The sequence below is a fragment of the Strix aluco genome, chromosome 7, assembly GCF_031877795.1.
Source record: "Strix aluco isolate bStrAlu1 chromosome 7, bStrAlu1.hap1, whole genome shotgun sequence".
NCBI classification, from domain to species: Eukaryota; Metazoa; Chordata; class Aves; order Strigiformes; family Strigidae; genus Strix; species Strix aluco.
The window spans coordinates 26,990,807-27,018,701 of NC_133937.1; the positions used below are offsets into that span (position 1 = coordinate 26,990,807).

Here is a 27,895-nt window from a genome sequence, read left to right on the forward strand (position 1 = left end):
CAGAGAGTGGAAACTGTCTGTGAAGGCGGTATATGCAGGAGCTGCGAAAGGCTGGGTTGAGCCAGAGTGGGTTCCAGCTCAGGTTCAAGCCACGCCCAAAAAAGTCTTGGGGGTTTTGGATCTTTTCAAGCAGGAGAGAGTTGACAAAGGGATTGAGACAGATGGCTCAAACCTGAGTGGAGTGAGTGCCAAATGTGCCTGGGATGATCTCAGCCGGCCCCCGGAGGATGACGAAGACAGCAGAAGCATTTGCATTGGGACCCAGCCGCGGCGGCTCTCTGGGAAAGGTAAGAGGTCCTGGGCCGAGTCGCTGTCATGGCCTTTCGGCTTGTTTTCTGATAGGCCTGGGCAGTGGGCTGAGTCATGCAGCATCTTGGGGCTCCCAGTAACACCACAGTTACTGGAAGGCTCAGTATATCTCAGGAGTGACATGAATTTTGGTGTGGCCTCTTTGAGGATGGCAGGAGAGATGAAAAGAGATCTTTGCGTTGTTTTGTCTAAATGTTTCTTTCAGTTTTTAGCCTATTTCTAATCTAGATCTGCAAAGTTAAACTAAGTGCTGTGTGAAACCAGGACTGTAAACATCTGCAAGGTGAAGCAACTGCATTTTCCCAGGCTGTGTTTCCTTATTAACATTGTCACTTCTTGGGTGGCAAGTTGGACTGACACTGCATGTTGCTGTAGCTGAACTCAAGTGATTCTTGCAAATACGGAACTCTGGAAAGAAGAAATAAAATACGGTGGAGTTCCCCTTTGCAATGAGATGCCATCTCAGGGTACAGATGTCACAGACATTACATATGCTTGAAATTATGCATGTTACCTTTCAAATGGGTGAAGCAATGTAAAATTTGAGGACTTGAGATTTCCTGGAATTAACAATGGTTTCCACAGAAATGGTATGTTACTTGTTTTTAAGTCCAGGGTAGAAAAAAAATATTTAAATGCTTATAGGGTTCCTTCTGGCTCTGTGCAAATATTTTGAACTGCACTGGATCTAAAAAGGCTATTTTCCCTCAGCTCTGCAAATGAAAAGCCCAAGAGAGGTATACATAATGATATTTGTATATCCTTCAAAAGATTTTGAAATAATTTGGATATTTTTTCTCTACCCAATTCCCACGTTTCTCAGAAAAAGATGAGGAGACTTCTAAGAAAGGTAGGAAAGTATCCTATTAAAGTATTTGGCCATTAAACATTATAGGAGAATGGAAAAGTGAAAAGGCTGCATCTGAACTGCATCATTTGCAGTTTATTTTCAAATGTGAGCTTGAGGCTAAAGTTTGCCCAGCATAAAATTCCTTTCTTTTGTGACTCTTGTTGTAAATTAATCAACAGATTTGCAAAGCCAATTGCAAAAACTCAGGAACCTCCTTACACTTGTTTAGTAAAGGAACAAATTGCTGTTATGCTTAATGGGGAAAGTGACTTCCAGCACAAAGGCTGAAAGTGTCAGGAGGTTCTCCGAGAGCTGCAGAAACAGCAAACACCTCATTTATGAAAGGATACAAAGCTACTCATAATTTTCTCATCGGGAGGACTCAGTACCAAAGGTTCCAGCCCTCCTTGCCTGACATAACATCACAGCCCAAACCAAGAGAATTCAAGCTGACTTTATAAAGTGAAATAACTCCTAAGGTGCAGGAAGAGCTGTTAAGAATTCACCCTTAGCATCTTCATTTCTTTCTGAAGAGTTTAGATGAAACACACCATAGAAATGGGCCTTTAAAAAAAAAAAAGCCGACATCTCCTTGTGTCTGTAACGTTTCTGGGGACTCTAAATCATGTTTAAAAAAATTCTCTTTGCAGATACAGAGCAAATCAGGGAGACTCTGCGGAGAGGGCTTGAGATTAACAGCAAACCTGTTCTACCTCCAATAAATGCACAAAGACAGAACGGGTTGACCCACGACCGAGCACCGTAAGTTTCACTGCACACTCAAATGCTGGGAGGAGGGAGGCTGAAGAGCTCAGCGTGGAAAACAAAGTTAACGCTGGGTGGGAAGAGACTTGGCAAGGGGAGAGGAACGCTAGCAGCAAATACTCACAAAGTGCAAGGATAGAGGGAGAAGAGGGCAGGTTTTGATGGGGGTTTTGGACAATCCTTGTTCATGCAGAGTGGCTCTGTGTTCTGTAGAACTTGCTGTTCATGGTGTACAGTGTTTGAAATCAGACTCGACTGAGCCCTATGAAATGTATTGTGGTGAACAGTGTTATGATATTCAAAGAGCTAGGTGGCATAGATGAGTGTTCGCAGATATTTTTGCCAGAGCATTTTGTTTTCAAGCTCATAATTGCAAACCTTTTTGTTAAAATGTTCTTTTTTTTTCTTTCTTTCTTTTTTAAGTGACTTTGATCTTGCCTTGCTTAAGCAGGCAGGTATCGACAGTGATTACATGCCAATATCACCCTAGTCTCTAACAGTCTGTAGGCTAACAGGTGATTTAAGTGGGACTCGGTGGGCCTGTAAATCGCTCCTCGTTTGTAACTTTTGACTTCAGTGAATCTGTAGGAAATTACCTGTGGTTTCAAGCAATCTGCAGTATCTGCACTTCCATCTCTTTGGGTTTCTCCCCTTCCCCTCTTAGGCTTATTTCAGTTGCTAGTTAAATGTCTTCCCATCAATTTTGATGTTTTCATCTAAATGACACAGAAAAGCATGTATCTTAGCTGCACTCTCTCATCTTGGTATTTCCTTTGGTTTCCTAGTCTCTGATAAACATTTGTGCTTTCTTGTTCCAAAAGTAAAGATCATCATGAAATTAGCTCTTTCCTGTAGTGCCAGGCAGGGACAGCATCCTGCTCTGTTTCAATTCCTGTTTGTTTCTTGATTCAAGCACTTCATGAGAAAAATATTCCTCATACTTGGTTAGGACCCTGATGTCCTTTCTTGTTCCGTTTTGTGGGTTACTTCTGATTTGCCTTATGTATGAATGTTTCTGAGTTGCCTAATCCTTTGGGGGAAGTATTATGTCAATTGCTGATGCTGTGTATTAGTAAGTAATGTGAGAGATTGGTGCTTATAAAAAAAAAAAAAAAAAATCTCGAGTGGCTTTATTATTGCATTAGGAATAATCTTACTTTTGCTATATAGTAATTATATGGAGCCAGATTCTGACCTGACTCAGATTTTGAGTAGTACTTCCCTGCCTGAAGGTTGGTCCCACTGGACCATTGGTTGGTCCCGTTGACCCCACTGAAAAATTAAAATTATACCATCTGATTTGCACAAATCACACCCAGCCTTGAAAGGCTCAAAAGTGCTGAGCAGGATTTCTCACAGATGCTGGGCTCCTGCATGAATCTGCATGCCCAGTAAAAGCTCTGAGTTCAGAGTGGTTGGGGACAGCCAGAAACATTTAGGGTGTACATCAGGTCAGGGAGGCAGCTGATGTGTAAGCCTTAATGCTGGGAGGCAGTTGTTGCTTAGATAAGAAAGCTTTACGTTATTCAGGGTAAGATAAACAGAGATACACACAAGACAGAGTAGTGAAAGGTTAGGAGAGGTCTAAGATGAAGCACACAAATATTTACCTGGGTTTTTAACTGTTCTGAGACAGAGAGGAAGGCAGGTCAAATTCAGAGCCTTGTATCCGTGACAGTGCTCTTTGCAAATCTCTCTTGCCTGTAGCAGCTGTGCACCCACCCTACCTGAAGCCTGAGTGGTAGGAATGGTGGTTCCCAGCATTTGCCTCCTAGAAGATCAATACATTTCTCTGAGCTCTATGGTTACCACTATGGAAACTGATTGCTAGCCTGTTTCTCCATAACAGCAATTCAGTTAAGGAAAGAGAGCTATCAGCTGTGTCTTGCCAGTGGTTGCTCTGATGATAGTATCAGAAGAATAGAGGAGATCTCCTCAACTTAAAACAGCAGTGTGTCCTAATACTTTCTTCCTCTGTCTTACTACTTTGAGAGGAGTTTGGAAAAGGTCTTTTTCTAGTTATGCAGTGGCTTTTTTTCCGCAATTCATGTAGCGGATACAATGGGATTTGTTCAATGCATTGACCATACTGAGAGGGGTGGTTTTGTGCTGGAAAGCAGTGTTTACTCACAACCTCTAACTAACTGGTACTTAAATCGGACCTGATGATTACCCTTACTGTGGGCAAAACTTGCCAGTCAACATATTTTCCAGCACAGTGTGGTATAGATGAAGCAGAAGAGGAAGATCTTACTAGGTCTCAGCCTTTCTTAATACACTGTCTCAGCATGTCTTACGCGTTTGAGCAAAGTTGCTCAACGTGCTATTAAGTACATGAGCATGATCTGGAGACTCTCATCTCCAGCTGCTGCAGAGGGATGTAACTTAGGAGTTCATCATTTGCATGTAGTAATATATCTGCATCTATGTTCCCTACAGGTACCTGCAGTGGAAAAGGCTGAGACACAAAAGGCACAAAACCGAGTGTAGATACAGTAATTTCATAAGACTTAGAAGCACCTGAGATGAAGGACAGCTCTACACATAGATCTAGTCCTGGTGCAATCCTTGCTTGGGCCTGCTAGGGCTGGGACTCAGTTCTGTCCTTCACTGTAAATCTTGTGTAATCAAAGGCAAGTCATTTAGCTATTGAGCTTCAGTTCTGAATCTATAAAATGGGACTAACAACAGTGTCATCTTCTTGAGGCACCACAAGGATAAATACATTAACGATTACAAGGTGCTGGCTGATGGGAAGCAGGCTTGTGTGTAATCATATCCTGCACTGTACACACCAGACCATAAAATATCAAACCCGTGGTTCATTGCAAGGGTCCTGTGAATAACTGGTGCGTTAGAGGCTTCTCAGGAACTTGACAGAAACGCTCCGTTGGGGCATGGCAAATTGTTCCAAATCTACTTTCCATAGGGAGCACTGCAGAACCCCAGGCCATCAAATTTGCACCCAGCTGACGTTAGGATGTTAAAGCCTGACACAGACTCTAATGACTTTGTACAGAAGAGGAATGTGTTTATTTATGATAGATTTGAAGCCACCAACTGCTTTCCTAGTAGCTTTCTTTCCTTTCTTTTATCCTAACCCTACCACCCACACACAATAATCTATCAGGGTTTAAAGCAGACAACCTGTTCTGTATTCAGTATGACAAAATAGTATCAGAAACACTCAAACTTTCAAATATATATTTGTATAAAATGTGGAGGATCCAGATTCCATACAGATTTCCCTGTCTTTGTGTAGATACAGTTTTCAGCACTTATGCAAAAGCCTCACATTGTTTGGTTGCAGATAGGGTTTGATTCAGTGTTCTGGCTCCAGCAAAGCACATACTTACATGTTAAGCATGCATATTACCAGTTGTTCACTGTCCCGGAGTCCTTAAAAAAAAAAAGTTCCTTTGAGAAAAAGCTGGTTTCTGTCAAAACCCTGTTGGGCAGCTGTAGTACTTTGATTCATTAGTGTTATTACTGTAGACTGTGTAGCCCTTTTTCTCCTAAGGATATGAATAAAAGCACTCTTAATGCTTAAAACTGCATTGGACATCTGTTTCTCAAAATGACTGTTAGCTCAGTTCATAAGCAGCCATTAAATCAGTTCATATGCATTAAACAAAAGAACATGTAAATTAATCTTTGGAAACATCACTAATCATTTCGACCATAGGTAACATAATACTCTTGATTACTGCTTGGAAGAATGAGGCTTGTATGAATACAAATGTACTTTACAGTGGCACATTATGTATTTCTTAGGAACCATCAGCTTAGTAGGTGCTGCTCAGACAGACAAGAAAGGCCAGGCTTCCAGTCTCCTGAACTGTGCAGATTCACTCTTGTTGGGTACAACAAGCTGTTACCCATAGGGAATGTTTAGATGTCAGAATAAACACTGCTGCTGTTACGACCTCAGCGGGTTGGAAGCTCCACATGTCAAAGTTCAGTGACACTTGTGGAGTCTTGCTTCATTCGCTATTTAATTTCTTGATGTAATAAGTTGTGGGGCCGAGTCTTTAATTGTCCCTGGCAATTAGTCCTGTGCTCTCCTGTGAAGTGAAGTAGGTGAGTAGTATCTCCACTTTACAGATGAGGACAGAGGAGTTAATTTGCCACAGTTGCAGTGAGAGCCAGGGTTTGGATAGGGGAATTCTTGACCTTTTCCACCCCTCAAGGGTCCCCTTGATCATGCAGTGTTGCTGAAAGTGATGTTTTTCTGCCCCTTGGCTGACTCAGACTGTTCTACTGCTCCAGTCAGCAGAAGCATGGAGTAGAAACCTAGAGCTAGCATACTGCATTACTGCACATGTTGAGGCTAAAATTATCAGTAATTGCTACATTTTGTTGTGCCAGGATTCAAGTACTGCCCATGCACATCCCCCGTGTCTGAAGGTGAGGCTTGAGTGGTGGAAGAAGGTCTCCCAAGGCTGTGTTACTTTGACAAAACACAAGGTTTTACTAGTATCTCTCTACTGTTAATTGCTCTCCCTCTTCTCAAGAAGGATAAAGTGGTGTGGTTCAACATGCCTGATTCCCATATTTCTGTCTGGGTTTTCCCAGATAACTGTACGTGCGCTGGTCCTGTCAGGCACTGTGATCATTTGTCCAGGGACCCACAGTCAGTGCCGCAGAGACCTCAAATCCCATCTGCATTCAATTTCCAGGCAGAAAGACAGGTTGAGTCTAGGGAGACCTGAACATATGGTAGCTCTGTGCCTGTGTGCTAATTCCATCCAGCCCTGAACAGTTTCCAGCTGTGCAGGGAAATGAAGGCAGGTTCCTGGCAAACAGAGCAGGGAACAACCCTCTGGCAGGTGGGGCTGGCAGGACTGTCCTGGCTGTGACCTTCTGGTGTACTGCACCCTGAGCATCTCAGGTTGTTGCCCTTCCCTTGTGGAAAGAGGGAGGAGTTGTGTCACTCCAGAAGTCCTCCTGGGATAACCCCAAACCATGTGCCTGGTTTGGAGCACAAGAGTAACAGTGGCACCACTTGCAGGACTGGGAGTCCACTGCCCATGTAGTTCCTCTGACTTGGTAAATAGGGCATGCTGATTTCTCCTTTCAGTGAGCAGCATTGGGTTAATGCACATTAACAAGCTCCATCTGAGCAGCATTTTTGAGGAAGCTCTGACGGTAATACCAAGATGTAGGATTTGCTTCAAGGCGAGTCTGCACTTTGCTTCTCCCAGTTGCACTGGGTTTTGATTGCTGCTTTACTTGGGCGGAGGGGAGCTGTTGTCTGTGTAGCTGGTTTCCTGTCTTCAGTTCTTGGAGGCAAACTTCTACATAAAGGAGAGCATTTCAGCATTCTCTGAAACTGTCTAGTTCTGGCTAGACTTTCTGATTCTGCAACCACTAAGCAGTAAGTTTCCAATCCAGTCCTGCTTATTTAGGCATGCTCTCTCATCGAGACGCCATTCAGTGGTGTCTTGCTTGAGTAAGGAATGCTGAATGGGGGGAGGCGATATACTTTAGGGAGTGTCTCTCAGCATGAGACTGAGTGCTGGGTGACAAGCCTGCGAACGAGAAAAGCAAATGTCTGGAAAACCAGTGTCAGTAGAAGTACAGAGCAGTCACAATGCTAATAATTTGCACTTCTGCATAGCTTTCCCCATCTAAGAATCCAAAAGTGCTTTGCAAACATTGACTTAATCCTTGCAACACCCGTATGTGGAAAAATGTCTCAGTTTTACAGACGGGGAACCTGAAGCATAAAAGAGTTGTTTGACTTTGCCCATGAGTCTGCAGAGTGCCAGTGGCACAGCCTAAATCTCTCAATCCCAGTTCAGCTGCAGGTCTGGAACAGCCTGACCCCTGCAAGCACTGACAGTAGTTATTATGCAGCTTTCCAAAGGGATATGTGAGTGGCAAGAAGATTGTTGCTACTGGCATTGTCCTTGGAGCCCTTCTGTGCCAGGAAATGCACACAGAACATCATCACTGTCCGGTTTAACCAGGGTGGTGAGCACCCAGGCCTGAGCACTTGAGCTAGTCTTGCCTTGGTGTGACCACAGCAGGAGCTGTGTAACCGTGTCCTCTCTGTTTCTGCACTTGCCTCTGTGTGTCTGTGACGTGTGCCGAAACTCTGTGTGCCAAGATGCTTAGGGCTCTTTCCCACAACTGCTGGTTTGCCCTTCAGGGGAAGCTGTGGGAAAGACACTGGAAGATTGCCGGTGCTTAAGTGATCTTTGACCATATCTTCATTAGGGAGTGAGGAGGTTTGAAATAGCCACAGTTGGGAAGGGAAGAAAGGAGGGGAAAAAAAAAGGGGGGGGGGGGCGAGTGGTTCTGCCTTTCTCTCCCAGCTGTGTAAGCCTGCACTAATAGTTTGCATTTTCTAACTCATGGTGCTGGGTTTTGTACTGAGGAAAAAGGGAGCAGTGACTGTAACTCAGGTTAGTGATGCAGTGGGCACCCACTCCTACAAGGAGTCCCTGTCGTGGCCAGTTTCCAGCAGCATGTCCTTTGTGATTTCGGTACCTGGGAGGGTAACTTGGAAATGCAACAAAATTATGCTCCATGTCAGCAACAGAGCTTGGAAGGGAACTGAGACCTCCTTCCGTGACAGATCCATGAGATCAAGTGCTCTGATCATAAAGCAAAACGCAAATGCAAGAATAAATAAACCTTTCTTAATCCGATCAACCTGGTTATTCTTGAATCCCATAAAATAACAGCCAGTGGGGTTGCTTGAGAATGACTTATAAGGAGGGGACATCCAAACTTTGTGCAACCCAGTGATTGCATTGGCGATCTTCCAGGATCCCCACGGGCTGCTGCTAATTGGCATAAAATTAATCAGGTTGCAGTCACCCTCATCTTTAATACAAAGAGAGAGCCCCTGGGAGGCTACAGGTTCCAGCGTGTGGCTGCTCACATCGAGGAGGAGCACAGCACGCTGGGACGTGTAGTCTCATCAGGCCTCTTCTCCCTGTTGACAGAGGTCTGGGGAAGCTGCAGGCCACATTGGACACCTTTGCAACGGTTTGACCACCCCTCTCTCTCTCAAAAAAAAAAAAAAAAAAAAAGCTTTGGTTAAATTCAGGGACTGTTAATCAGCATTTATGAGATTTAAAAATAAAAATAAAAAAACACCACAACAAATATAATTTCCTCCCTTTCTCCTCTACCCAGAAGCAGACTACTGGTAGAAACTGAAGCTGGAAAAAATAGTTGAAAGTCAGCTAAAGTCACCTTGGTAACTGCAGCAATACACTTGCCCAGAACAGGAGACATCAAACCCAACTACAAACAGCTTTAAAGAAACAAAAAGAATGTAATCATCTAAAGAATTAATCTGACAACTGCCCACGTTTACACCTCCCACAAGCTCCCAATCAGAGGGAAATGTGCTTTAATCTCCTCCAACTCCCCTCCAGTTTCACAAAACACGAGATGTGCAGTCCTTAAAGTGGGGCATTTCCGGCATGCTGCTTCCATTTAAATCTACTGCCTTTCCTAATGCAGCAGCCCTGGCTTTTGCAGACTTGTTTTTTCTGGACACTGAGAAACATGAATTTTTTGTGTGGGTTGGATGAAGTATTAAATCTGGAATAGACAAAGTTTGCAACATTTTACGTGATAGTCAGCTAGATCTTAGTCATAACAAGTAAAACTCCACGGGCTTTTGCTGCTGATTTATTTGGTGATGGGGTGGAGGAAGCAAAGGCTTACGGGTAACTGACAGTCGTAAAACCAGGGATGTTAGTGTTAGAAAGCAAACTTTTTCTACATTTTCTTCTGAGGCTGAAAACTACAAGCTGTGGATGGCAATCTGTGTTATGACATGAACTTCTTATTAACAACAACCTAGAAGTCCTGCTGACCCTTCATCTGGGCCATCACCCTTTGAAAGGGTCAGCACAATGATTTCCATTCCCAAAGACAGAATTTTAATGGGTCTTGCCAAGTCCCTGTGTCATGTGACATGTTCCAGAGTCTGAAAATGATGGCGCTGTGGCCTCTTGATGTGTTGCGTGCAGGCCACAACACACAACTCTGTTTAGAAGGGTATAGCTTAGATAGAAGGTTATTTGATTTCTGCTATTAAAGTTTTGCCCTTAACTTTAAATAGATGAAATTGTGTGAGCTTCACTAAAGTGAAACAAGAAATACAGAGACTGTGACTATTTTGGAAAAGTTTTGTGGAAAAGATTAATAATTTCATGTCATTCAAAGTAATAACTACCATTTTGCTTCACTCCTTCACCTTTTTGACAGAAGGGCTGGTTACTTATTAATGTGAAGTCATAATTATTGACAGCCTTAAAGTCATGACAGTTCCGTTTGATAGTTATACATTAGTCAACATCATCTCTTGAGCGTGTAATGACAAACAGCATTTGCTGTTTTTAATAAGACTTAGAAAGCTTTGCCCCTTGCCTCCAGAATATTGTCGTCATTCCTATTATTGCATTAACAACTGGAGGCTGTTTCCTCTCCGGACTGTGGCCCCATTGTGCTAGCAGCTTTACTGGCTAGAATGGTAGAAAGCTAAAAACCCACCTTCAGCTCAGGTGGTTTGGAGTCCAGAGGTATGGGGAAGTGTCCTGCGTCTGTCTGTCCTTCCGAAGCATGAACCTACAGCAGCGATTGCCTGGGAGGCTGTGTTATGGGACATGTCCGGAACGCTTAGGCAGTCCAGGTGAGAAGGGCACAGTCTCTTGTCTGTAGCAATAACATTGCTGTAAAACTCCTGATCTGCTCCAGGGTGCATAAACTCTGGAACTGCATTTAACAAGTGCAAGCTTATGGCCTGCTTGAAAATCATGCGTTGCTAATGGCTGACCCTTTTGGTAGGGATAGATAAATGAATGATTGGAAGGGGTAGACCACAGGCTGACTTTCCCACAGCTCACTGTGTATATAAGATCTGATAAGGAAGTTGAAGCAAAGCTTAGCTTAAGGTCAATTGATCATTAATCAACTGTAACTGCACTTCTCAGGTAATCAGCCTGCAAAATGCTGGCCATTCCCCTCTTTGAAGACCCCACCTACAAAGAGCTGTAAAATGTTTGCTGAAGTAGACTAAACACAGCTTTAAGTGCCACCTATAGACTACAAAGCATGTTGTGTCTTTGCTCCCAGGGTTAACCTACCAGACTCACACTCTGCTGACTTCGGTCCATCAGCCCACCCCAGTATCCTGACCTATTGTGTCCTTGCTGGGTCCATTACTGCTTTTTTGTGTTGCTAAGGCAGAACATGGGATGTGTTTTACAGTTTTAATCTTGCAGGGAGCTGAGCTGCCCTGATATTTTTTTTTTTGTTGGGTGTCTCTGACCTGGCCATGCAGAGTATTTGCAGGACAGCACTGTGAGATTATCAGAGTTTAGCCCCTATCCTCATTTCAGAGTGGGCAGCTCAGCAGCCTGGGTGAAGGCTCACCTGGGACTAGGTGACCTGGCAGGAGCAATAGGCTGATCTGCTCTGGAAGCCACACTGAACTGTATTGCTATGTGTGTGGTAGATGGGAGTAATTTTGGGACGGCACCCAAATGTAAAATCAAGTAGATGTGTGATCTAAGTCAGCTTATGAGGGTCAAGCTGTTTCTTTACAATCATTTCCAGATGTACATTAAAGGTGGCTCCACTTGGGTGGAGGAAGGATCCAGGCTTGTTGTAACAGTGTTCCCAAATGGAGCCACAGCCTGATAGCCTTGTTTGTCTTTTGGTCTGTCTGGCACGATGGAACCACATTGCAATGTGGCATCTCTCAGTTCCCTCCTGCTTTCCCTGTGCCCCTCCTCTGGTGATTCTGGATAGAAACTTAACAAAGTCTTACCTCTATTATGTTCGTGTGGAACGCCAGGTGGCAAAAATATAATTCACATATCAGACACATCACGTCCATCCATGTCATCTGCAAAAATTGTAAAACCCCACCTTCATTCTTTGTTCTGGACTATCAAGTAAGGGATCACACTGATGCTCTTTGCTCACATAGTGTTTATGGTCAAGTATTTTGAGATATACCAGTTTGATTATCTAGAGGATTCTGTCTGCCAAAGTTCATAATCATGTAACAACATAACCTTTAGTCATAGCTTCACAATATGCTGGTCTTACAGAAATGAATGAGAAAGCAAAGCTGAATTGTTTTAAAGCAACCCCACTTACAAAGGAAAACGATCTGCGGATGTCCTATTCATCGCCTGTAGAGTCCATCTTTTGGCTGTTACACTTGATGCTGGTGGAAGCAGAGCGTTCTCAAAATCTTTTGGTTGAACTGTGCAAAGAGATGATTTGGAGACAATTGTAGGGATGCCTCAGACCTCAAAGATATTTGAGCAAGGGCACAAGGGACTGGACAACTCTTTCCTGCAGGCCACTGCCTAAAACATCCTGAAGAAAAAGCAGAAGTGGGAAGGAGGGCACACCTGGTAATTCTTTCAAGACATTTTATAGTGGTTTGGGGGTTTGGAGAGTGTAGTTTTGCTCCAGTTCTTTCCAGAAATTTTTATTTCTTGTATACTGGGAAGGGATGTGTGTGCACCGATTCAGATTCTAGGTCATCAACTCAAGGTGAAGAGCTGCATGCTGGGCCTGGTAGTCTGAGGGAGGCTGTGTCTCTGTAGGGGTGATGAAGACTCAGATGTATCTTCATAACAGTTTGCTCCTGTGTCCTTCAATATTCGCACAATCGCTCTGAAACAGCAGAAATAACACACAGCACAGGGATCCTAAATATGTGCATTTTATCTCTTAGAAGCCGTAAGGACAGTTTAGAAAGCGAGAGCTCAGCAGCTATCATTCCTCATGAGCTAATCCGCACGAGACAGCTGGAGAGTGTACACCTGAAATTTAACCAGGAGTCCGGAGCGCTCATTCCCCTCTGTCTAAGGTGAGTGAAGCCATCCTCCTCCTCAGCTTGCGCTAACATGCCACTTTTGCCTTGTGGCATTGTTTCACCATACAGACATGCATGCAATGGGTCTTTAAAGGCTAGAGCTGAGATATTTTGCCAGAACACATTAGAAACAGATGATTCTTTGCATGTGTGTTCATCGTGGTAAGATTGTTTCTCATTCTTTTTATATCCTACAGTGTATTTAGAGTGCTGAAATAGGACAGGGTTAGTACAGGGATTTTTTTATTAGTCTAATGCTGTGATAAAGAAGGGATGTTTTACTATATTCTGTCAAAGAAAACTCTGACGTTAATTCTGGCTTATGGACTCAGGCACAAGTGGTTGTGCAAAGCCTGTTTGCAGTTTATGCATGCAAGTGTGTTTTTTAGACAATTTATGTCTCTCGCATGATTGAAGGAACAAAACATTTTGTGCATACTCTACACATTGTCCTTTGAAGGCTCAAGCTGTGCATGCCACTGTAAGTGACTTTTCTAGGTTTCCACAATTTCAGTCAGAACTATTTTTAAAAATACCTGTGGCAAATGCAGTCCTTAACATAAAGATGAACTGTGGGGTAGAGACAAATGACTGCAGGTGATTGGGTTACTTTAGCTTAATGAGTTACATGTCTGTAATATCAGAGTTAGCAGCAGCAGGTGCACACTCGCCTGTGCCTGTTGAGAAACCAATGGGATAGTTAACATGAACATATTTTATTTTGCATCACAAATGCGTGAACAGTCTGTCCTGATCAGTTACCACAGCTCAGCTGACTAGCAGTAATTCATCAAGCAACTGTGACTCTGTTAGATGCTATATATCTTACCTGAAGTTTTCCCCTTTGCATGTTGGAAGCCATGCATGCATGTCACACATGCTCTGAGCCTAAATACCAGAGTCATGATTTTCCCTGTGGAAAGCATTGAATGAAAAAAAGGGAAGTGATACCATGGATGGTCATGTATGTATATTTTCTAGGCATTTGCTTAAGTTAAAACAGGTTACATTTGTCAGGACAATGGATTACTAGGTATTGTCATGGTAGTTAAGTTTGGTCCCACCGCTGAGCCTGCTTAGAAATGCATCTTCATATTCCCACATGATGTGGTGTCTGGATTCTCTAATGCAGTTTTCATCTCACTGAAAGACTGGCAGTCCCCTGCCCTTACATACTTCAGCACCTCATCATGGGGATAGGCGTGCAGTGGGGTTTAGATGTATTCTAGTTCTGTAACAAGGCCCTGAGATTAAGGGGGGAAATAAAGAGGAACTCCTTGCCTCAGAAGGAGGCTTGTGACCTGCTTTGTGGAGCAAATCATTCATATATTCCTGAAAAATTAATAGTTGCTGCCTTCAAAATGGTTTCCCATGCTGATGGCAGAAGCTGTAGTGATATATCTTCATTATTCTGTTGAATGCTGCTTGCACCCTTTCAATTCACATACATATATTTTATTCCCCAGGGGAAGGCTGTTACATGGACGGCACTTTACATATAAAAGTATTACAGGGGACACAGCAATCACGTTTGTATCAACAGGAGTAGAAGGAGCCTTTGCTACAGAAGAGCACCCCTATGCAGCACATGGACCTTGGTTACAAGTGAGCCTCCTTCCTTTTTCTTCCCCTTCCTCCTTTACTGGGTCCTGAAAATGATCCTGCTAAGAGCTTATGTGGTTTAAAAGCGCAACAAACCTGTGTTTTCTGCTGCAACATCTCTTATAGCTCTTGCATAATATTTTCAGTAATTATGGACTCAAAAAATAACAGTGAACTGTTACTATTTATATTAATGGAGCTCAAATTGATAAGCAGTGACTGGAAAGTTCAAAAATCATCTGTGAATACAGTAGTGTCCATTTCCTGGAGGCAGCGAACACTTTACAGGCTGTATTTACTCTTGATTTCTTCCAGAAAGGAATTTGGGGAGGCAGAGTGGAATGACCTAAACAAGAATGGAGCCAGGGCGGAAGAGCTAGAAAGCTGTGGGACTGTGATCCTACATAGCCAAGATCTCAGTTTTACATCATCCCTAACAGGAGAGCAGCACAGAGAGCGCTGCTTCTTTCAGTTTTAGCTCTTTCCTATTGAAACTTTGACAAAAGCTTGTGGTTGCTTGAAGCACCCACACATTTTCTGCACCCAGATTTTTTCTGTATCACAGATTTTCCTTGGAAACTCCCCATCTGCTTGGTGTTGAAGGTCAGCCCTACGGAGCAGTGATGCACTAATGATAGGATGGCATAGCACTATTCTAACCTTGAATTTCTTCATGGTTATAAACATATTGCAAAAATAAAAAAGCTTTGGGGAATGTGTTTATGCAGAAGAGCCCATCTCTGAGGGACTCTATGCATGCAGTACGTCTCTGCCTTCACTGTTACTGTGGTGTTTCTGCCTTCCCTTCTGTTTTGAAGGCCGGGGTTTGTTTTAGCACTGCAGTGTTGCAGTTAACCTTCCAGTGACTTGTTTTCAAGGCATTCCACTGCCTGCGTTCATATGTCTGGAGGACATCATACCTTGAAATCTGTACGACTTGTAAAGGAGCTGATCTTGGCTAGAATCATCTTGTGTGTAGGGATTTTCAAAGAGCTTGCGTGCTTTGATTGTACTGACTGGAAAGTGCAACGCTCCTGTAATGATTAACAGCAAAGGGTCAGGTTTAAGGGTGGGTCATTTGCTGTTGGTTCCTGTGCTTGCCAACACATGATACACAGGATCTTGTGACTGTGTTAACTCCAAACATAAGAGTGTTTGTTTGCATTTACATCACATCTTGAAATGTATTGATGTGTAGAGTAGTCAGTTAACCTCTAAACAGTGAAGAATGGCAATAATTAGGTCACCATTCAAACATGTAACTAATATTAACCCTTATAAACCTGGTTGCTTCTACGCCTGTTACTTTGGTGTTGAAAATTATGGAAGTTTTTTGGAGTAGGTGGAGGGAAAGGTGAAGAACTGCTGGCTTCTGAGGGTAGGGAGAAGTAAGTTCCCTCGGTTGTCTCCTACACAAGGTCGACTTATCGGATCTTTTTTTCTGACATGACCAGCTCTGCTGCTGGCTCCTGCCCCATCCTGTGATGAGAACGAAGGAGGGGAGGAAGGGAGGCTAAAAGCAGCATGGGACAAGAGGAGGAGCACACGGTTGTGTGAGATACATGTGGGAGTGTCTGAGGCTCTTGGCTTAATACGCAATGGGAGGCTCAATCCGTGCTCAGCAGTCCCTTGTGGCGTTGGGAGCGGAGGAGGGAGGTTCATGTGGCTTTACTTCAGAAGTAAAAGAAGTTGTGGTGCATAAAATTTCCAAGGAGGCGAGCTGTGTTTGGTTTAGTCCCTTGCAGCCTGGGCTGTCCAAGTTGGCAAGCCCCGCAGAGCTTTCACAGCAAGGCCCAGAGAGGATTTTCCTCCTCCCTCGCTTGGGACCCCAGGCACAGCAATGAGCTCCAAGGAGAGTTGACAGCTGAAAGCAGATCACTGCAATGAAGGGGGGCTTGGTGCAAAGACAAGTAAATGGAGGGACCGTGGAGAGGAAGAGAGATGGCAGGCATCTCCTCCTGTGGACTTTTTCCCTATCTTCAGGGAGGAATAAGAGCCTGGAAAATCCTGGCCTCGACTCTGCAGCAGCCAGAGAGTGACTCCTCCTGAGCCTGAGCTCTGGTACAGTGAAAGTCCAAACCTGCAGACTAAACACAGTACCTCCTGTTTACATCTCGTGGGCTGGAGTGGAGCATGTCCAAGGTGGGACAGCCTGGATTGCTGCTGCACAGTCTATCCGGCCCCGCTGCCCAGGCTGAGCAATGAGCTGAGAGTCGCTGGGCTCCAGTGGAGGGTTAGCAGATGACAGGAGTTTGGCAGGTCCCAGCACCATTCCTACCAGACAGGTGTCCGTATCACCACCGCAGCTGGTACTCGGCGGGAGCTGTTTTAGCAGTCTCAGCAGAAAAAGCAAGGAGTCATTAGATCATGGAGATTGTACGCCCCATTTCTATCAACGGTCTTTCCAGGTCACGTTCGAGGCATGTTAGTAAAGGAAGCCTATCCTGCTGCTGCCCATGCTCTGGGGATGATTAGATTATTTCATTCTTCAGAGCTGTCAAATTGGCACCTTTCCCAAGTACTTGGATTTTTTTTTTTCATTTAAGTAACATTTAATTAGTTCTAAGAAGCTAAATTCTATTAAAGGTCTAAGCATGTCAGGCTGGTTTATTTCTGAACTTCTTCCACTGTGTCATGTATTGTTGAATAGGGAAATTGCTTTGACTCAGAAATGTACAAACATATTCAAGAAGTTCTCCTTGTTAACACTAGACTCCTGTTTATGTGCTAGTTACTGTGGCAAAGTCTCTGATGTGTAACACTTGCATTAACATTACACATGATCAAAGGCTTCCATGGTTCTTTCTTCCACTCCCCCTTCCCCCAGTGCTGTGGCAGCAGAGCCCCCACACCTCCTCCTTAGCACCCCTCCTCTCCTTTCCAAGGGGTAGATGTTCCAGATGCACAGAGAAAGGCTGTGCAGGAGGTGTCTGGCCCCATGTTGGAGGGTTAAGGATGCTGATCATGCAGACAGACTCTGACATTAACTGCCCCACAGTGACATTTGTATTTGTGGTGGAGCGTCCAAGGTTCTTGGTCCAATGTCTGAGCTGTGCCAAGCATGCAATTCATCACAGATCAACCTTGTTTATCTCTAAAACCTACCCAAAGCAAGATGAGGTGGTGTGTGTGTTCTCCCTCCCTCCCTTACTTATGTTCTGGGAGATGATAGAGACACTCTGTTGAAATGTGTTACTGATCAAGCCCATCCCAATAAAGTTGCCTGAGCCTTTAATACATATTAATATTGTCCTGGGGTAGTTTGTGTCAAAGGCTGTCAGCATGCATCATCCTTTGGGAATTACCATCATTAAGTCTCCAGTGATGGGAGTCAGGACATGCTTCTGCAAAGCTCCTCTGCTTTTATGTGGAGTTCTCTGCCCGTCTAGCACAAAGCAGACTTCTCCCCTCCTACCTTGCTCACCTGGACTGCTTACTCTTCCCAGAGGGGAGAACGAGGTTTGTTTAACACTACCTTTAGATAATTTCTGCTCCTGGTGCTTTAGGCAGTCATTGTTCTAGGGAAGAAGATGACACTCAAGTCTTTGATCATGTGCAATGTACATGTTACACATCAGATACTGCTGCAGACTCTGACATATGAGCTGATACAGTGCAGTAAAAACAAACCTATAGTTAAAGAGTCCTCTAACTGCAAAATCTAGCACACAGAATTTAAGAAATATCTCTGCACTTTAGCCTTGCCCTTGTTACACATGTGTATTTCGTTACTATATCTAATTGAAGGATCATACATATTTTTTTACAAAGCATGCCTGCGTCATTCAGTGCACAAAGATGCAGCGTGTTTGGGGGGTGAATCAGGAGTGTGGAGTAGACTCTCACCTATAGGACTTCCACTTCATTCGTTTGTTAAAATTAGAGGGCGTGTAGTGAATGAGGCAGATAATTGGAGAAAAATCACAATAGTCTTATGGTGAAGCCTGTTAAATGTTGCCCTGGAGAACTGGATCCTGTTCCTGCCTCTACTACTCTGTTCTTTCTCAATGCTATTCCAGAGTCTTAAGCTAAAATGTTCTTGTGAGGCAACTGAGTTTGTGTTCCTCTTTTTCTGGATACCAAGCTCAAGACTTGAGGTCTGATCTGTGCTCCCAGTGGCAAGAGGAATTCCTCTGCAGATACCCCTGTGCCCTGCAGGGCTGAGTGGGCTGGAAAACAGGGACCTTCAAGTCCTGAGATGGGCACCTGCAAGAAGTAGACATTCAGATTCAATTTTCTTTTCACTCTTTTTCCCATGTCTGTTCAGGAAAACCTTCTTCCAGTCATCCTGTGAAAATTAATTCAGTGCTTGCCAAGCATTCCAGCTCCACAGATGAACACCAGAAACAATTTCAGGAAGAGATTAAAATTTGTTCTTGCAGGTCAGGGGAGAGAAAGGATCTCTCTGGGGTAGGGGGTCAGCCTGGGAGTCCAAGACCCATGTTCAGTTCCCTGCTTTTGCAGATTTTCTCCGTGACTTTGTTAAGTCTCTTAGCTTCTTTTAGCCTCCCGCCCCCATCTGCTGCACGGAGAGGAGCGCTTCCCTGCCTCGCAGAAATGTGAGGCTGAGCACGTCAGAGGCTGTGAGAGTGGTAAGGACAGTAAGATTAGGTTCTTCCAGTGTAATCCATGCTGGCAGTAGTTGGATGGAGCGTACTAAATAAAGGGGAAGAGAGTAGGAGGGAACGGGGAAGCAACTTGAATGATAATGAAAAGAAATGATGACTAATGCTGCATTCAGTGAGCAGAACCATCCTGAGGACTGAGCAGGGCAGAGGTCTTGTGGGAGAAAAACTGCAGGCAAGCCTGTGATTACAGATTTGTTTTGTGAGGCAGACGTATGCTGGGGCCAAATTAGCATGGCGCAGACATCTCTGTGCAGCCATTTCCAAAGTTTTGTATGCCCAATGTCACTGGTCTCTGAGTGTAGAGGGTTTTTTTTCCAGGTAATTTACTCAGTTTCGGGACAAATCCTGTTAGGCAGATGGAGGCTATGGTTCGTTTGCAGTTGGCACCCTCCGATTCTCAGCACAAGGTCTGTGTCTTGGTGTGAGCTGAGGAGCTCACAGCAGTGGTGGGGTATTACCCTCTGGCACCAGCCGCTGCTGGAGGACGCTCTTTGCTCGCCTCCCATGCCAGTAGGTTTGCAGTGTCCAGCAGACAGCGTGTGGATGATGAGGCTGTGGAAATGGTGTTCTCCTCCAGTCTCCCTGCCCTTTGTGTCGCCTCCAGCTTTGGCCTCTGATCTGCCTTCCATCCTGTTTTTCTGTGTCACCGTCTTCCCCTCATCCTGGCCCGTCTCTGCTTTCCTCTCCTCCCCTTCATTCAAGCTGGCAAATTCCTTCTCCTCCTCCTCCACATGGCCTGACTTCCAGCAGAAACACTGAGAGCACTGGAGAATTTCCCTGCCTTTAGTCCTGATGTGCCTGGTGCCATAGCAATCCATCACTGCTCAGAGGAATGATCGGAGGGAAAAATACTCCTTAGCTACCTCTGCCCTGTGTTTGGGGCAGAGCTGCCTTGGGCTGAGACATGCTCCATGAAGAAGGGCTCTTCAGTACATTTTTCTGCCTTTCTTTGAAAGGCTGTGGATGAACAGTGACTTTCAGAAGCCTCTGACTCAGCAAAGCATTTGGATGATCAGGAGAAAGACTTTACCTTGACCTCCAGAGCGTTTTTTGTTAATCTTCATCACCCTCCTCATAAAGGGTAGTTCTTGTGCTTTGCAACAAAATGCTCATATGCATTGATTAGTACCGTCAAAAAATACTTTTTCCAAAATACCTCTCTGAGATAAATAGATTCCTTTTCCCTTAAAAACCTTAAAAAAAACCCCAAACCCCAAACAAACAAAAAAAGGCATCCAGCATGGAAAAATAAGTTGAGGCTTAGGGGACAGCAAGGTCAAACTTCTCACAGAAAATGTTAAATGTGCCTGTAGGCAGGATAGGTACATGGAGGCTGTGGGAAGCATCCAGCGTTCAGGAGCTATCAACATATGCTATCTATGCTGGCAGTGTGGGGGGGTGATTACTGTGAGCAGGGTCATGGGGGATGATCCATTCTTCTGGTTTGGCAACCTAAGTGAAAAATCTGGGAAAGAAGATCAGACTGAGCCCAGTCTTTAAATATTTTCAGTTTTTCTTACTGAAACAAAAGCCTTAAAGAGACCAAAAGCTGAAAAAAAAATCCTTTTGTGTTGAATGAAACCAGAAATAGAAGGTTTGCTTCAATAAAAACAGAAGAGGAAAAAAAAAAATCTAGTTTTGCAGAATGAAGCTGGAGTTGTTAGAAGTTTTGCTTTTTCTAATCAGTGTTTGAGGGATAAAACACTTGTGTAGGGTATGAGAAACTCATATTTTATTCCTTTCCTTTTATTTGATCCTCTATTTCTACTTCTTGGCTTTATGGGCACTACAGCTATAGGGTATTTTGGTTCTTCCTCAGCTCATCCAATTGGAGTTGTTCCACATCATATAAAACACTGAATTAGTCACAGAGACAGAGAGCACAAGAGAATGACTCTGTTCCGGTAGAATTAGGACATTCCCCTGGAAATGAGCACATCTGGTTCTTCTCTCTGCTGTACCACATGTTAAATCATTTATGCATATTGGCATAATGGCAGCAGCAGAGGTTCAAAGCAACATTTGAAAGAGCTACTCTGATGCTTGAGATGCTCACTTGTAAGCGGCAGTTATGGGTCGAGTCCTCTCTTGAAGAGATAGGGATTGATTTTTTTGGTCTCCTCAAACTTGAATAGGTGTGTTATACCTAGCATGGTGAGTTTAAGGATGACACCCATAAACCGGTTTAAGTCGTGTACAACTACAAGCCGCTCTTCTCCAAAGCAGTTTTATGCATCTACCCCAAGAAAAACTTGTTCAGAATCTTTTGGTTGGCTTCCCCCAAATTCTTGAACAAGTCAAGGAAATCTAAGCTAATGCTTTTTCAGTAAGTTTATTGTCTTCCCTGAACACTCCCCAAGACCTCAACTGCATTATTCCTTTGTGTTCTTCCTCACTGCTGAATGAGACACTGGGAGAAACTTACACTAGGGTAGAAATGTCCCGTTAGGTCATCACAATCCTCCCCATATCAGCTCTCCTGCAGCGATTCTCTAGTACTTTGTCCAGGCTAGTTTGGATGAGTCAAGTCCTTTCATCCTTCTTAAGCCAACTGACTATCCTGCTGCCTAATGCCCCTCCCTTGCTACTCAAACTGCATTTTGGCTACTTTGTGTAGGTTTTCTTCCACCCACTTGGAGCATTCCCTGAAATGCCTGTTCTTCCTTTGCTTTTTCACTCTGAAAGAATTGGTATTGCCTGTTGTCTTGACTCCCTTGTCAGCCTTCTCCCCAACTCAGCCAAACTTTGTGTTCGCTGAAACCAGCTCTGTCTGCAAGAAGGATCTTGTCAGGCTGGGCTCTGAGGAGCCCAGGTCCCTGAGATCAGCCTTGTAGTTGGGAATGTCATGGAGAGATTCCACAAGGTCAGAATCTTTCAGTGTCGTCATATACTTCCTCTTCTGGGGTTGTAATATCGTGGTGTGAAGCAATAGGGTTCCTGAGGCATCTGTGAGTGGATGTTTTTCCTTTACAAGGAGGATTGTGAATCTCCTGGAAGAGCAACAGTGGAATTTCCCATCAAAGGTGTTTGTTGCAATACTGGTACCTTTGAGGCTGTAATGAGAGCTGTGGTGGATTCAGGCAGCAAGGTGGCCTCTTCAGATAGTGTCAGGGCTGGGCGTGATGTAGAAAGATGCAGTGACAAGGCCTCTGCCCCAAACCACTTGCAGTCAAAGCAAAGCAGTGCAAAGGAGGCCAAGCCAAGGGGAGAGCAAAAAGTTGGGCTGGGGGACACTCGTGGCATAAAGCATGATTCATCAGGGGCTTTTATTGGTGATGTTTCATTTCAGTGGGAAATGCTGACGCACTTTAACTTCACTTTTTGCTGTGCTGTCGACGGGAATTAAGCTGAAACATTTTTAGAGCAAAGGGCTCCTAAAAGTTGTTTGGATATTTGCAGATGTAACAGATGACATGCGGCTTAGGGTACAACTGCTCCACCCATTCCAGGCATAGCACCTGGGTGGATGAACAGTTTCTTAGAAGGGTTGGTGTGGTTTACATAGGGGTTTATTGCAATGTGTCCCCACCTTCTCTGGCTGAGCCATACAAGCCTGCTCTGTACTAAGTCTAGAACTAATAAAATATGGCTTCCTTTCTTTGACAAAGCTGCTAGAAAAGCAAGTGGCAGTGTTTAATGCAAACAGAGCACTAGGGCAAAGTGTGAGATTGTTTAGTTTGTTTCTAGGTAGGCAAGAAAATTGGGTATTACCAATAAAAGCACCCCTGCTTAATTGTCCCTGGGGCAGTCACTTGTGTCTTGCCCTGGACAAAGCATGTTTCCTGAAGTTGGACAGAGCTGCAGCTCAATTCCTAGCTCAGCTTCTGAGGGTCTTCCTTGATCAAAGACTTGTCAGCTGTGCCAGGCTTTCAACATCGGTGTGACCTCTGGCCCCAACCAGCCTTTCCTGAGCTGAGAATTTCAAGCTGTCATGGTAGTGTTGAACCCTATAGGGAGAGTTGGGGTGTTAACTGTGGGGTGGTACCTATAAGATGATTATAAAGTCTTTAATGTTTTACTAAGCACCAGTTGCTTTCAAAGTCAGCCGAACTTGTCTGGAGCCCCGTGACCTTGTGTACATTTTTAGATCTCTCCTGTTTTCATACACTCGCAGTTGCGTACCTGTAACGAGTCACGATACAGGTTTCTCAACTAACTACAGGTATGAAACCTGCAACACTGAAAGCTTCAACACAAGCTCCTTCACTTGACCTGTAGGTAAGCCCTGTAGGTAAGAAGTAGGTTTCAGCAAGCTCAGGTGAGACTTGCCACGAGAGGGAGACATCATGCACGCAGCCCGTGTGTTCCCTGAACACATCCACCTGAATAAGACAGCCTAGCCTGGTATTTGATAACATGTCTGGACACATGCAGCTGTTAGTGAAGCGGTGAGAACCCAAACCTCGGACCTCGGTTGTGCAGTAGGTACATGTGATAGAAAACAGGGACTTATCTTTTGGCTAGTCATCGTCTTCCAAGCATCTGCAGCATGACTAACAGCCACAAAGCACACAGAAAATGGAATCTAGATCTGCTAGTAATGGGATAGCACGTGTCCAGGCCTCTCTGGGTCAGGTCAGGGAGATCCTGGTGCGAGCAGGACCGTACAGCACCGAAGGAGATGTTTCAGATACCCGCAGCTGGCTGGCGAGGCCGTTCCCTGTTCGTACTGCAAACAGCCGTTACAAAGGCTGAGCTACACCCTGTATCCAGCTTCGGCAGGCTGGGCCGGCGGGAGTGTTTGCACAGGGCTGTGAAAACACAGCGCTGTGAGTGCCTGGCCGCTGCAACACCCAGGACACCCGCCGCCGCTCGGGAAGGCTCCTTTGCTTCCTCAGCACCAGCCGAGGGATTTCATGGGAGAAAAGGCCTGTTCAGTGCGCATGGGACAGCTTCGTTTGTCCTCCACATTGCGTCGGCTTTTCCCATGGCTGCAGCACAACAGCAGGGCTCTGTTTTCCTTTGGGAAGGGAATAAGCTGCTTCATCATTGTGATCTCTGCGCGGTGTCCTGTCGATAAGATCAGTTAACAGCATCGAAGGAAAACTCTAGACTTGGGTCTGAAATATAAAGTGAACAGGGCCTATTTGTTTAATTTGAGCTTCTAAGGTTTAAATCCCAGAGGAAATTAAATTAGGTGCCTAGAGCAATGGCAGTCTGTCATGTTTATTTGCTGGGAATGTCACCTTTAATATCATGCACATATAACGTGTGTGTGTTAATGTAATGGGGTATCATACTGTGCAGGAGCAGGCATGCTACAAGAACTGGAAACCTGAAATATTGTGAGTGAGGGAAGCTGAGATGGGATTGGATTTATTCTCATCCTTCTCTGTAGGAGCAAAGACTCACTCACCAGCATAGAGGTGGTTTTGCTGATTGCAGGTGGGGATGGCAGCCTGATCTATGAGCACAGGCCTTAATGCTCTTGGGCTGTTTTGATTGGGCTACTTCTATGAGGAGAAATCTTATCTAGATGTGAATCCAGGACGACAGTGCTTCTTGCTTCAAAGTCCTCTTCAGCAATTGGTGTGCTGCGGACACATGCCTTCCCCCTGCATCCTCAGGAGAGCTCAAGAGCGCCGGTTTCCTGTGCCAAGGGACATGGCTGCTCATATGTTTGCTTACACCTGTGCTTTGAAGACTCCCTTCTTCTCCAGGAAGGAGAGCAGGTCTCCCCAGCAGCATGGGGTAGTAGGTTTTGGGATGGTTTTCTCTGCCTCGGGCTGTTAAGGACAGGCTCTGAGTGAACGTCACTGCAGCAGTTTGTCATTGCAGCCTGTGATGCCTGCCCTCCACCAAAGTTAACGGTCTGTGCAGGGCTTGCAGAACGGCACTGCGATCTTCTCTCACTGCACTGCATAGAGCAGGCTGCCATTGCTTTGATCCAACAAATGGAGTCCACAAGACAGCTGAGCTGTGGACTCCTGTCCCACTCCACTTGTCAGACCCTTCAGGGAGCCAGTTCAGCTCACTGCATCAGTGGAATTTGGGTTTTTTTCAGCTGGATTACCAAAATTCCCTGAGAGGGAGCAGTGAGCTACAGATGGGCTCAGCCATCTCAGGGGGTTGTACCCCAGGTCAGTGCTAGCCACAGTGCTCCACGTAGGTTTGTCCCTACTCTGGGAGTCTGTGGCTTAGCAGGGACCTGACCTGTCCTCCCCTTCACTCTCTCCACCCTTTGCTGTTTACCCCTGCATACCCTGTCTTGTTTTCCTCCAGCCTCAGAGCAGCTGGCTGCCTTGCACACATGGTTCCCATTTCTCCCCTGCCTCTGGCACCTTGGGAGCGCCCAGGGGTCTTCCTGCTGCGCTTGTCTTCTAGTCCCCCTGCCAAAGCTGCGGCTCCTCATTCCTGCTCTCTCACCCATCCCAACCTCTGGCATTTTTGCTCATTCGTGGATGGCTGAATATTCATTTCCTCCTAGCCTGATTGCTGTGAATACCAATTCCTCCTCCTTTTTCCGGCTGCTCTGTAGATTTTGATGTCTGCCAAATTGTTTTCATTCCCTCACCCCATTGCAGGCTGCACCTCCGCAGAAACCGATCTGCTCCATGCAGAGCCCCAGCTCCCCACCCAGCTCCTCCTTCTGAGCTGAGCGATCAGGTTGCCCTCCTGCCTCCAACACGGACAGACAGCTTCCTCCTCCTGCAAACAGTCAACAAACGAGTGTCTCCAGTTCAACAGGCAGAATAGTTACAGACTCCTGCAAGGAGACTGCAGTAGTTTGCGGTGGTACTGCGTGTTTCAGCGCAACGTTTCTCAGCTTGCCAGTCTGCAGCTTGGTGCCAGGTTGCAGAGTCCTGTCCAAAGCAACAAGCTCCTGGCTCCTAGCTGAACCAAGGTTTTTTCAGGCTTGAGGTATGATCAGAAAGGCCTGATGGAGGTGCCTGCGTTCATGCTGAGCAGCTTGGTCATAAACCCTGGCCTGCAGCCTGCTGCAGGTTGAAGCTAAGTGAAGAGGGGAATGTGGTGGAGAGGGGAGGTTGCAGTTCCCTCATCCCCTGGGAAATCTGTGTGTAATGGCAGCAGGGTGGCAAGGTTGAAGGGGAGAGAACTGCAGACACCTGGTAGCTCTCGGATCTGAATTTGGTGTTTTCAGATCTCTTCTCTTGCCAACCAAAGGAAGAAAGGAAGACCAGAGTCTTCCCTTTCTCTTTCTAGCCCTGCCTGTGTGTTACCAAACTGGAGACCAAAGGCTTCCACTTGCCAAATAGCTCATGGTATCCTGGCAGTCACTCACTCCCCACTCATGTTACTGGCACCAAGGAGCTGGTGGATGTGGGAGGTGGCTTTCTGCATGGGACAGCCTGGCTGCACCTCTTCCAGACGTGAGCTGGAGGGGACAGTGGAGAGCGGTGGGGCTGGGCACTTAGCTCCATCAGTGTTTGGTGCTGGAGTGGTCCCTTTTCTGGGAGGGAGCACAGAGCTCATGGCTGGGGAGAACAGGGAAAGGGAAGGGTGAGAAAAAGGGACATGGGGATGGTGGTTGCTTCAGGATAAAAAGCAATGCCAGAGACAGAGGAAAGGGTGGAGTGAAGGAAGGAAAGGAGGAGCAGGGGGGAAGAAGCAAACCTGTAGGCTGAAATGGGAATGATCTGCTGGATACTGCTGCAACCTAACTCCCAGGAATGCTGCTCCAAGGCCCCCTCACTGAGTGGGGATGTTTGCCTGGTCCCGCACTGCCGTCTCTGCTCCTGTGCCAAGCCAGCTGGCCGGCCTGGAGCTCTGGCCTTTACGGCTGTTGTGAAGAGAGGCAGGACATGTTTGCTTTTGGCTATCACGTGCTTTTTTAAAGAGGGTCTGAGTTCGTCCCCTTGAATTCCTGGGGCTGGTTTTCCCCCTGGTGTCTCTGGTTTGTGTGACTTGGGAGCTCCATGGAGCCAGAGTTGTGGCCCTCAGCTGGGAATTTTGACCTGTTGGCAGCTGCTTTCCTGGGCTGCTTTGTGCTTGCCAGGCTGGCCTTTAGATCAGCCAAAAGCTTTCCCCGCACAGGCACACAGGATGGGCATGTGCAATACACTGTGGAGGTGCCTGGCGCGGGCGCCTCTGGGAGCACCTCTCGTACCCAGCATCTGGTTCATCTGAACAATGTGCAGCACTCGGGTCAGAGCCCTCCCCATGCCCAGAGCACCAGCTCTGTACGGGTCCCAGGCTCTCCCTGTGCTGCTGTTTCCTGATTAAACTGTGAGTTTAACTTCAATGGATCAGATGAAAGTGGCTGTCTCCCACTGTCTCTCCAACAGTTGTTATCTTGACCCTTTTTCTCCTTCCCCACTCTGTCTGTCGAAAGCCGAGCCTCTAATTTTAGACTGAGGAAGATAATTGAGGGTCAAAAAAGATTACTGTATAATTTTAACGTTTTTTTTCAGTGGTTGGGGTGGGAGGCAAAGTTAGGAGCTCCTTGCCCTCAAACCTTTGTATTGTGGGAAAGAAGAACACAGGGGAAGGAGTGAGCTGGTACAGTCTGCTCTCTGCAGAAGTCATTCTGTTTCTTGGCAATTAGCTAAAACTAGGAGTGTAAAGGCATAAAACTACTGTATTTCCTTTGCAGATCCTATTGACTGAAGAATTCGTAGAGAGAATGCTGGAAGATTTAGAAGATCTGAATTCTCCAGAGGAAGTAAGGCTGCATCATTCCTGTATCTCCCCTGTACTGTCCCAGAGAGCTCAGCCCGTCCTGCAGCTTGCCTTTGATCCTCCCCTCAGCTTGCAGGCTGCAGCCCTGCCCCGTAGGCTTGAGGCCTTGCTAAACCTTCACATCTGCTGTGAACTAAGGCACTGAGAGAAGGGATTGCAAGAAATAGAGGGCAGGATGGGTATTAAGGGAGACTATGCATTTCCTTTCTGCCAGCATCTTTCCCAATGTGGTATCTG

General features: G+C 45.5%; 1 protein-coding gene across 3 annotated transcripts in view; it reads left to right on the top strand.

The window, feature by feature from the left end:
- SUFU (SUFU negative regulator of hedgehog signaling) overlaps nt 1-27,895 on the top strand; it is a 101,409-nt gene that overhangs the window by 63,511 nt on the left and 10,003 nt on the right. For 2 of the 3 annotated variants that reach the window (XM_074831164.1, XM_074831166.1), the window contains 5 exons: nt 131-287; nt 1,810-1,921; nt 12,648-12,782; nt 14,255-14,393; nt 27,573-27,641. In XM_074831164.1, coding sequence (XP_074687265.1) covers nt 131-287; nt 1,810-1,921; nt 12,648-12,782; nt 14,255-14,393; nt 27,573-27,641 — 612 coding nt within the window. The remainder of the gene's footprint in view (nt 1-130; nt 288-1,809; nt 1,922-12,647; nt 12,783-14,254; nt 14,394-27,572; nt 27,642-27,895) is intronic. The other variant, XM_074831165.1, reaches the window with a different exon arrangement.